The sequence below is a fragment of the Pinus tabuliformis genome, chromosome Q (genome assembly GCF_031772625.1).
Source record: "Pinus tabuliformis cultivar Carrire ecotype Pingquan chromosome Q, CPIR1, whole genome shotgun sequence".
In the NCBI taxonomy this organism is placed as follows: domain Eukaryota; kingdom Viridiplantae; phylum Streptophyta; class Pinopsida; order Pinales; family Pinaceae; genus Pinus; species Pinus tabuliformis.
Window position 1 is genome coordinate 558,188,437 of NC_142296.1, and position 12,039 is coordinate 558,200,475.

Consider the following 12,039-nt stretch of genomic DNA (forward strand, 5'->3'; position numbering starts at 1 on the left):
AAGCAAACGTGTCGAAGGAGGGTCATGATGTATCCCTAATCCTTGACATGAGCCAAAGGGATGCAAATGATTTCAGATGATACAAAGAATTAGGAGTAAGTGTAACTACAAAAGGACTGTATCAACGACACGATTCCAGAGTTTGGCAGCTTTTGGATCCATAGGATCGGTGGTCATGATGATGTGGCAAAGATCAAATGGAAGGAAAAATTGAACAAACCAACCCAAGAAGGTCAATGAGGGAAAGGAGGATATCCCAACCTGACACAAAGTAGAAAGTGTCATGTTTAAGAGTGAGTTGCCGATATGACTGATAGAATTTCCAATTTTCCCCCACTATATCTGGCAGGTACCCCAATTGTTTTTTATCGCAATCTTGAAGGGGATAGCATGTGCTTGCACTGTAATTTCATCCTTCAGATGAATCCAACCCAGTAAGTTTAATGAGGCCTAGGAAGGAGAAGCTCACGATCGTCATTGCGACGAATCCAATGTCATTTAATGTTTTAACGAGTCTGACAAAGGTATAACTCCCTATCTTTTTCATGTTTAGAGAATTTGAAAAAGACACAGAAAAGAAAACTCCACGTGGTCCCTTTTCATACATTTGTGTCTCTTGAGCCTAAAAAGGTACAAAACGAAACTTGAGAGAACCGCTTGACCATTTCAGTCAAGGAGTACCTTTTTTGTAAATAGTCCATCCCAACCCGAAAAAGGGGTAAATGTATACTAGATGAACGACGTTTCGCAGCTTTTAACGAGTTCAAAACGACAAGAGCTCAGCAATATTTTCTTGTTTGAAGAGTTGGAAAAGAGGTTGAAAGCGGACCCCCCATTTTTATTCTCTTTTATGAGTCAAAAAGGGAAAAATACTCATCAATATTTTCATTTTAGTTTTACGAGTCAAGAAAAGAGTTGAAACGTGACTCCAATACCATCATCAACAATCTGTCACCTATTACTGCACAAAAACGTAAATGCATTATCCAGTTCTGAGGCAAAATAGGTCAAAAATACTTAAAACCCCTAATATTTCATGGAAAAAATGAACAAAAGGAGGCAAAAGTAATTTTTTTTTATCATTTACCTTTTTACCTTTGTGTGAAGAGCTTTTTACCCACTCGTGCCCTAATTTTTCTAGAGCAAACTACAAGAGATCCAGGAGGTCATTCACCGAGCCATCAGTTGCAGGTAAGAGCCAAGATCTCTAGCTCCATTTTCATACTTATTTCACCTATTTTTATCCACTTTTTGGATTTCATGAGGAGGTTTTGGAGAAAAAATTCGCCCTCAGTTGGCACGATTTCTAGGCACAAAATCACGCCGATCGAGGGTTACTAAAACTGTCAACCACGCCGTCGGTGCTACTATTTTTAAAATAGTCGCACCGGTGTCGTGAACAAAATTTTTCCTTGTTTTTGGCTCAATTTGTCCGTTTAAATCCAAATTTATCTAGCCAAAGATGATTATTGACTTGATTATATGGTTTCTGTAGGGAAAAAATCATGAAAAATGGTGGATTGGAAGGAATGCGAGCATGAGGATATCGACACCCAAGCAATGGCTAACCAAATTTTTTTGGATGCTTTGAGGAACTGTGGGCTCCTCAAGTTCTTCCTTGCACCAGGTCTACGAGCTCAACTTGAATTGCTACAATATTTGATCAGTCTTTGGGACGTGAATCAGGAAATTTTCATCATTGGTGACCAAGAGCTGGAGTTGGAAACTTTAGACATTTATTTCATCACAGGACTGTCTTGGAGAGGGGATCCAGTCAATATATATGGGTTAAGGCCGATTGGGGCAAGTGTGACCATGCTACTTGCTGAACATTGCCCAGAAGCACTCAAATAAAAAAGCGGCAAGATCGATATTATGATTGTTCAAGATCTTGTGTCAAGAGTGTTATTGCTGACCATTAACAGAGTGGCTGGTGCCCAAGCGCAACATGAGATGAACAAGTTGAAGTTTTAGTATGCTATAGACTGTACGATGCCCACTATTTTCAACTGGATGGAAGCAATGAAAGTCAACATGAAGCACCAGCTATCAAAAGCTAAGGCAGTAAACCTGAAGCAGTTTTGCTTCGGGTTTGTGCTAGTGACCTTCTTTCTGGAGCAGGGTCCACTGTTCCACTACTAGCTAGCTGAGGTGGAACCATCGATGCCATGAGACCCACGGATGGTCTGTTGGAGTACGTTAATGCCCATGATTACCAAGGGCCAACATATGTCCTATAAGCCCGCCTTTTTCTCGTGTCTACGACAACAACTGTTTGTAGTGGAGGATTGGCCTTACAGCGGTACCGACTTCCGCGGAGATCCAGATATGCCGCTCCTAGAGGGGGAGGATTATGATGATGGAGGTAGAAAACAAATAATTTTGATTTTTTTTCTTGTTTTTGAGATATACATTTCATGACATTTTGATTTTATGAATGTAGATGTGGGACCAGAACGCCCTACCAGGATGTCCCCGATTGCCAGGCACATTGCTCGGCAGTTCGAGGGAAGCGACAATGAGGAGGAGATCACACATAATCTTAAGGGATTGACCCATGGGATCCCAGAGTATGCTCAGATGGATGATGTCCCACACTAGTATCAGAGGCATATGGTGGGGGTATCAGATCGGATTTTCCAACTGCTGACTCGCGTAGTCCAAGCAGTTACATGCTACCATGAGCATCACATTGTTTAGTGCATAGGTCCATCATTCCACATTTTTTAGGCCTGTGAGCGACAGATGTATAAGGCCTGCGAGCCACCAATGTATTTTGAACACACATATTTTTTTCGAGGTTTTGATGTATGATAAACATTATCGACACACATATACATATATGTTGTACTTCCTTTCTTACTATGGTATAAATGTTTTTGTTTTTTGAGTTTTTACATGTTTCGCAAATGTCTATCCAACACATAATTAGCTAATGCATCTATCAATGTATTCATGTGTCTAGGAATATGATGATATGTAATGTAATCAAAATTTCTTTCCAATAGACGAATACGTAGATACATTCTAAATATCTGAGGGTTTTTGACAGAATATTTCCTGTTGAGTTAAAGGACGACAAGTTGTGAATCAAGGTTGACAACCAATTCCTGAATGTCAAGAGAAATAGCTTATAACAACAATTCGATAACTGCACTATACTCAGTGATGTTATTAGTTGTTTTACCTAGACATATACCTTGAAGATCGATCAACTCACCATGGGGGTCATAAGTGGCCCATGTCGCGGATGATAGATTCTGGGTACTACGGCAAGCACCATCAGCGAAACCAATGTGAGGAGACACCAACATCTACAGAGCAGGTAAAAACATAATAAGCAAGAAAGATGCTTGCAAAACAACACACCAAACCATGTTGTACAAAAAATGAATAACACACTATTGTACAAAAGCAACCATGCAAGATGCCCTAAGCATAGTACTTTTTGAGAGAATCCATGCTTGGACTTGGGTAATCAATTAACACAAATGAACACGAAATTTTTACCATTGACATGATGAGTAACCATAAACTCGGCCAAATAATAGAGTAGAACTCATATAAGGCTACGTCCCCATGCCCCTTAGGCGAGGGAGGGTTACAAGTCAAAATATGAAAACCCCATTGCAATAATGGGCAATCAGTAAAAACTCGGGGAGGGAGAAAAAACCTAAATCCATGAAGAGATAAAGGTGCCCTCAATTGAAAGATCTTGACAATGTCAAGAGAAAATGACATGTCAATAGGAAGTGGAGAAGGGAACTGCTCAAGACACATTGACATGACCGTCAGGTCAGAACTATGCCATGGGGAATGAGAATACACATCGAGAGATGTTCTTGAAACAATTAGAGGATACCGAAGGTGAAGCCAAAACAATTTCCACATAATCAATTTTGGCGGGACTTAACAACATAACCTCACCCCATGTATCAATAAGATCCGACGAAGGAATGACCCAAGGATCAGACTTGACCAAAATCATGTTGACAGAGGCAACATGAGGAGGTGGAAGCAGAAATATGCCCATCCAGGTAGGATCTTTAAAGAGTCCTGCCCCCACACTCTCATAAGGAGCACCGGTATGCTTGACATACGAAACATTGCCATCTGAGGAGGAAGAGGAAAAGAAGGACAGTTGGTCAACTATGACTATCTTCCCTTGATGGGGAAAAAATCACATGGAAAAGGGAGGCTACAGCGTGCATGGCATGGGTCCATCTCTACCCGAGTAGAAGATTGTAGTTAAGATTAGCGTCAAAGATCTCTACTTCAACGTGTACTGTCTTGCCCTCCAAATTAATGGCAAGGTTGGGAAGGAAACTGAATGGTCATGAATCATGCCCGTCAAAAGCTTCCATAGTGTAAGGGAACTGGTTCAACGTAGGAGAACCAATTGCCTTCCTATAAGAGACAGACATGATGCGGGTAGAAGCACCTTCATCGATGACAGTCCTATGAATGGTTTTCTCATTTATAATTACCTGAATGAGAAAGTCAATTTGATGAGGTAAACGTGGAATGGGTTTTCTAGGTCAAAACAGATGATATTAGAGTCAGCTGGATCAATACCCTAATAGCAGACAGTAACAATTTCTGCTGAGAAGGATAGCTTTGAAGGACCTCGAGAGCAGACATAGCCAATGGTGCTTGAGCCAAATCTTCAACAATGTTATAATGGTGAGCGGTTCAAGCGCTAGGATTGTGTGAGGACTTTCGAAGCACACCTCGAGAAGGTGGTCGAATGGTAGAATCAGGATTAGGTTGCTTTATATGGAGAGGACCAGAACTGGATCGGGGGGAAGAAGAAGGGGTAACTTCTTTTTCTTTCCCTGCTGACGAGGTAGGAGCTTGATAATCTTTTGACCTGGTGGCCATGTTGATCGGGGTACTCATCATAAACACTGATGAACCCGAGGAAGCGGATAACTGAGGCTGATCTACCATTTGAGTCTGCTAGGATGGAAAGGGATCTTTCAGGATAGTTGGGGTCCCTTTGAGCAAACGACTAACTTCATACCGTCTAGGACAATCCTTAGTATAGTGATCCTCCTCACAGATGAGGCATGGATACTTGGGTTTGCGTTGGGAAGCATCACCAGCAGATGACTTAGGAGGACCCTATTTTTGGGCATCGACTTTACCCTTGCCTTTGCCTTTCTTTTTACCTTTAGAGGATTTAACCGTTTCAGTAGACTAGACAGTGTGGACCTCCGAGGTTTTACCACAACCAAATGAATTGTGAGAGGAGTCACTGGGAGCAGTGTTGGAGACCGACTTCTCTTTGGAAGAAGATTTTGCAAGGGTTTGAGTCACTAAACCAATTACTCCATCAACAGGAGGGGTAGCCAGAGACTTAGATGTCGTTAGATCAGATGATGGTTTGGGCGCATTGGCTAACACATCATATAGTGTGTCGGATTATGAATAGACGAGGTCTAGGTATTGGGAACATGCCATGGCTTGTTCCTCGGTGACGCATCCACCCATAGCAATGTCCTTAGCAATTTTGTTGACAAATGATTTGGTGAACCACTCGGTCTACAACTGATCAACAATTTCAAGCTTGATTAGACGGCGCCTATGTCTCCATTCATGGATGTGATCAGAGATGTGAGTCGCAGTGTCTTGCTTGAGCGACGTTAGCAGATGGGTGCCAGTTTCATAACGAACTGGTAGCTGGAAATGTGTGAGAAAGGCCATGTCAAGAGTATTAAAGTCATGATAGGTATTTCGGGGTAGCTCGATATACCATTTGGCTGCAACCCTTGTAAGAGTTCATTGGAAAAGACGAAGATGAATGGAATCATCAACATAGGAATTTGAGGATCACCAGAGGTGATATGTCATCATGTGGGCTTGAGGATCCTCTTTTGCTTTTCCTTCAAACTTTTGACGTTCACTCGGAATATTGGACAGAACTAGAGGCCAATATGGCGAATGAAGAATTGGGTCATTCGTGAGTCTAGACACATCTAGCAATTCCAATGTAGCCAAGAATGGAAATTGGGTATTGAAAGGCATTTGAGGTTAATAAGGGGGGCCAACTAGTGGGGCTCATCCATGCTGGTAAGGATTTTTCCCCCAAAGTGGATGATTTTGTCCATAAGGCATTTGATATTTCCCTCACTGTAAGTTACCTTGCCTGTAGGGAGGGTTCTGACCTTGAAAGCCTTGAAACTGTCTAGCCAAAGGTTGTTGATAAGCAGCATACTAGTTAAAAGGCTATTGAGCCTATTGGCCTTGGAAATATGGATTTTGCACTTGATGTCCCTGAGCATAAGGGTTTTGGACCTGCTACTCGTGGACAGAAGGGTTTTGGACCTGCTGCCCTTGGACGTAAGGATTATGCACTTGTTGTCCCTGGACAAAATGATTTTGGACTTGTTGTCCTTGGACAAAAGGAGGCTAAACCTATTGCCCTTGGACATAAGGGTTTTGCGCCTGCTGTTACAGGACTTGAACCTGGCCTTTCCCTTACAAGGGTTGACCCTGTTGATATGAGTATAAGGGTTGATGTGTCTCGGGTTGACCTTATTGCTCCAAGGGTTGACCTTGCATCTATAGAGGTTGTCCCTACAGCTGCAGAGGTTGACCTTGCAAAGGCATAGGATGGGAGGATTGTGGTGCATACTGCATTTGCAGCTACATAGTTTATTATAATTGTTGTGAGGGTTTCCCCTGCGGTTGTTGCAATTGTCCTTACTGCAACATCATCTGGCCTTGTTGCTACATGGATGGCCCTTGTTGCAATGAAGTTTGGCCCTGCTGCTGCATGGATGGCACTTGCTACAACAAAGGTTTCCCTTGCTATTGCAGGAGTTGTCCTTGCTGCTACAAAGGCACTTGAGTAGTTCCCGGAATCAGCTTGAAAGTTCCCAAATTGTATCTGGCCACACCCACTGGGCGCGACGGACGGACCAGGCTGTACATAAGGTCCAAGCTCAGGGATATATGGTGGATTAGCCATCGCTTGTGAACCATATGGAACATAAGGAGATTGGTACTGACCTTGAGCCATATTGGGCTGTTGGTAGTGGACGTGACTTGACCCAGACAAACCAACATTGGGTTGTTGGTATTGGACATGACTTGACCTAAACAGACCAACATTGATTTGTTGGTACTAGAGATTACTTGATCCAGTAGGACCAGTAGGATTTGAAATGGCACCCGAAGAGGGTTGGTTCATCCTACCCATTGGAGGTTGTGAGACACTAACATTGGTTGTGCCAAACATCATAGAAAAATTCGGACTTTGCCCCCAGGCAGTGGGATAGCCTACCTACTTACTGGAGGCATCGAAGAACTAACAACGACATGACCTGAGATTGTCGGTTGAACTAGACAGGTTACTTGAACTGACGAAACAATATTACTTGGAATGTTGGGTTGCACTAGGACAAAAGTAACCGTAGAAATGACCGTGTGTTGGGAGGTCAGGTTCTGAGCGAACGGACCCATGGTAGGCATAACACCAGATGCCCAAACAGGGTTGTGATATAGTGATGAGGCAGTAGGCATGCCCAAAACCAATTGAGCTAAAGTCACGTAATTACACAGTAACTCAGGATGAACATTGGTTGGAATGCTTCCTGTGTAAGGGAAACCTTCAAGAGGGAAAGGATATTCCTGCTCCTTGACTGTGCATGGAGTGGAAACCTTCGAGTGACCCGGAGAGGAGACTGGTATTTTTCCTTCTGATTCCATGGGTGAAAACAGGAAACAACGAACTATCGAAGATGTTCGAGGGGATAATTCGAAAGGAATACCCGACTGATCATACGGACTGTACGGACGCTAAGGTGATATCACAACAGGATCGAACAAAGGATTCAGAGGATAAACAACCAGTCCAAGCTGGCCTTCAAAAGTCAATGGACTCTCGGGAGTCTAGATAGGATTATCTAGAGATTCTGGGGAATGTCAGAAAGTGACCCAGTATTTGAAGGGGGAGGATGAAATGACAAAGGTTGAATACTCAAAACAATTCCAAGCTCAACACCTTGGTCCTTAAGCTACTGCAACAATTCAAGAAAAGGCTCCTCAGACAAAATTTTAGACAGAGTAGAGGAAGAGGAGCTAGGCGAACCAGTTGGTTCAACCATGATGATTTTGTCTCAAATAACTAGAAAAGAGATTGATTTCAAGGGCTTAAAAATGTATTTCAAGGTATACCCACGATGTGGTCTGAAAAAGACTAACATGGATGTTATAGGATCGTGGGCAACAATTTTTTGAGACGCAAAACAAACTAGTGCTATTTCATGTTTTAAGAGTCGAGAAAGAAGTAAAGGTGACTCTATCACTTTCGGTTTGAAATAAGCTCGAAAGGACAAGCACTCGGGTGATCTTTTATGTTTAGGGAGTCAAAAAGATCAAAATGACTACTCAACATGATCTAGGTAAAAAGGATTACCAGGTAATTGTGAACTGCAAAATAACTCTCAGGGAACCAAGAAGTATGGGCAGGCAATCTTCCCAAATGTTGTGTTCGGTGTATCACATTTACAAGGTGGCAGACTCGGATTCCTATGGATAAAGGATTGCAACCTAGTGGGGTCTCCCTTTATATACTCAACGGTACGGGGAGCATAAGTCAGTACTAGCATTGTCTAGTGCCGAAGCGAACGACAACTACTAGGCTTTAAGACGTTGGAACACGTCTCTAGCCTAGACCTTCTACAATGTGATCGTTAGATTTCAAATGCACCTTAGGTTAATTGAGTACATTTTAGAGTTGATCTTGAAATTATGTCTAGGTTTTTAGGCCTTATCGATGTGACTCGAAAAACACATATATGCAGCTAAATGAGACAAGACCCTTTCAATTCGATGAAATGTTTACACTAATGAGAGTAGAAAACACACTAAAATGCAACAAAACAAACAAATGAAAGAAAAATGACTTTTTCACTATTTCGCTTTTGAAAACAAAAATGATGAAAAAAACTCTTTCCAATTCCTAACTTTCTATCAAATGCACTTCAAGTAGTCCTTTCACTAGTAAAGAGAATTCATTTCTTTTCCAATGTAAGTGATGATGCAACCCTAGCCTTCAATGATGTTAACTAGCATAACATATTGATTCAGCAAACTAGAATTATGTGTTTTTCAATGAAATGATGAAACGAATATTTCACAAACACTTCAATGAAATATTTCCAATACAATCAATCACAAGCAAACACAAAGCACAAAAGAGAATTCCTTTCAAACTAATGAAGCAAAGAATGAACCAAAAATAAGATGGGAAATGTGATCTATTCCCGAAAAGAGACGCTCAAACATCAAACCAAACTTTTCAAAACTTGTTAGATGGAAATCAAAGCAACAAAAGGACTAATAAAATGAAATGCAAGGAACAAATTTGACTATCGACTTGACTTTATGAGCACACAAACAAGTGAATGGGTGATGATCTAGATGCTCTAGGGTTATACACCATCCAAGAACTCAAGAAACCAAGTGAAGAAAATGCAAATCAACCAAGCATACGAACCAAGCTAAAAGAGCTTCCAGTCAGGGAGAACACAGTCAAAACAAGCTGGAAGACAAAAATCAAAATGGAAAGACACACTAGCTATGATCTAGGGTAAACCCTGATCTTCACTTACAGGAATTGGCACGATTTCCTAACTGAAAACACATGCCAAAAGGGGGTTGGCATGACTGTTTTAGAGAAACTCACATTGATCGGCGCGACTATCAGAAAAATAAACTCGTTGACCGAGGATTTAAGGAAAAGAATAAAAAATTCAAAGGCTAAGACCATACTTGCCACTGTAAATTTCAGGCTTAGAGAAGTAAACTAGGCAAAGCAGAGAACACTAAAGGGAAATGGTGATACTAGAAATGTTCACACAAAACCATAAAATGACAATTAATCAAACAGAAGGATTGGCTCCCCAGCAGAGTTGTCAATTTGTGGTGCAGGTAAATTCTTAGCATGGACACAAACAATTCCTCTAGCTCAAGAGAGCGAGTCTAGCCACAAACAAACAATCTATGGAAAATCTCCTTAAGCTAGAACCAATTAAGAGGGCCTACCTCTTAGAACAATCTTCCGCTTGGTGATGATCCTACTTCCTCACTCCAGCTATCTTTAGTTTCCTTCCTTCAAATACGTGAAACAAGTAAACAACAACAACAACAAACGTGATAGCATACAATATTGTATTCAACCTACTTAATAGGTCAAGGAACATTAAGCCATAAAGATGTAAAATGAAACTTCATGTAGAAAATCAATCAATAATTGCATTTATATAAATCAGAAAGAGATTACAACCAGTGCGTTGACATTGTTGGTCTCCTTCACGTATCCGGGTTCCCACACTTCTGCTAGCACTTCATGGATAGCCTCAACAATGAAATTTTTAAGGCCTCTTTCCCTCTAGTCTCAAACAAAACCAAAAACACACTATTCTCCCTCAAACATACACTAGAAAGCTACAAGCTATAGATGACTTGCTGATTATTCAAACTCACTCCAAAACTCCAACTAGCTTTTGCTTGGGAAAAGAGAGGTTTTTATAGCTTGGATGAATGGGATATGGTTCCTCTCATCATGGAAGAAGGTCTTATCTCTTGAGGTTGTTCCACCCTAATAGGGGAAAGGAGCCCAAACTGACTTCCTTGGCTCCATCCAGCCCAACCATCTACCAGACTTCCATTATGAAGCTTTTAGACATGGAAGCTTTGGCTCCTTATTTAAAAAACCTTCCAAAAGAGGATCAGCATGACTGTAAAAGGGCTCAATCACTTTGTATGGCGCGAGGGCTAGTTTTAATCTCTGCAAATCGGCGCGAGGAGGAAACTAGTCAGTAGTGTCGATCTTGTAAAGTGGGATAAAAGGAAGATTCTTGGGAAATGATGCAAAGGGGAATTATTCTGATCATGAAGAGGGACATATTGGGAGTTTCTTCATGATGGGGAAGAATTTTGGGTTCACTGTAAAGGTCCTCTAGGATCATGGTCAGGGAGTACAGGGACAGTGACAAAATGTTGTGTAACACGGCGATAATTAGTTTCTTGGCTTTGGGAGCTGCCACCTTCGAAGCCACAGGTTTCACAGCTATCTTTGGAGCCACAACTTTCTTTGGAGTTGCAGGCTCGACCTTCTTCAGTGTCGCAGGCTCAGAGGCCTTAGAAGGGGCCTTTGTGGGAGCCTTGGCAGCAGGTGCTTTAGGCTTCTTGGTTTCATTTTTCTTTTCTGTCTTAGGCTTGGGTGCGTCGTTCTTCTTTTCTTTTTCAGTAAGCTTATAAGAGCCTTTCACTTTGGTTAGCTTGCTGGAATTTATCAAATTTTGGAGTTGGACCTCAGATTTATACTTTTCTCTCATGAACTTTACTATCGCATAAGGGCTTGAACCACCGCACTCATTCTGAGTCATTATGGCTTCAAAGATCCTCCGTAAATAAGGGGGTTTTGCAGGTGGGGGTTTCGAACCCTTATCAGTCGTCAACTTATTTTCCTTTGGGGTTTTCACCTTTTTCTCCTTCGGCACCTTTATGGGCTTTTCTCTAGCGGCATTGGCATCTTCATTCGTCACGGGCTCATCTGGGACAAAATCTACAACAGGATCAATCGAAGCCATGGATTAGCCATCTCAAAACCATTCTAAAACAAATCATTATGTTCCTATGCACAAGTGGATTTTCTAGCTTTCCTAGATGGAACCAAATGTAAAGGAGCATTTTGTCTTTAGAAACCTAACATACTAGGAGATATGATATATATATCACTACCTCTTTAAATATGTCAAAGGATCAATATTAACTTCAATACACTAATATAACTAGAAATGTGTAGCTCTTTTCATTCAAGAGTTGACTTAATAATAGGAGAAAACTTCTTAATAGAGTTATTAACAATATATATAATAATTAACTCATTTGATTCTTAAGTTAATCTATGGAAGGTTCCAAGTGAAAATAATCATAGGATCACCATATTGGATTAGTTTAGTTGATGATTACATTGAACAAGAAACATTAATCCATACAACCCTTGTCATTATATTTTCATGACCT

The 12,039-nt window shown here is 41.2% G+C and overlaps 1 protein-coding gene across 1 annotated transcript; it reads right to left on the bottom strand.

Moving 5' to 3' along the window:
* Positions 1–6,837: 6,837 nt before the first annotated feature.
* Positions 6,838–11,603, bottom strand: LOC149220656 (uncharacterized). Its single transcript, XM_089387158.1, has 2 exons — positions 10,993–11,603; positions 6,838–6,928 (listed from the first exon to the last, which is right to left on the bottom strand). Exons 1-2 carry the CDS (start codon positions 11,601–11,603, stop codon positions 6,838–6,840), a joined length of 702 nt encoding a protein of 233 aa, XP_089243284.1.
* Positions 11,604–12,039: the final 436 nt, after the last annotated feature.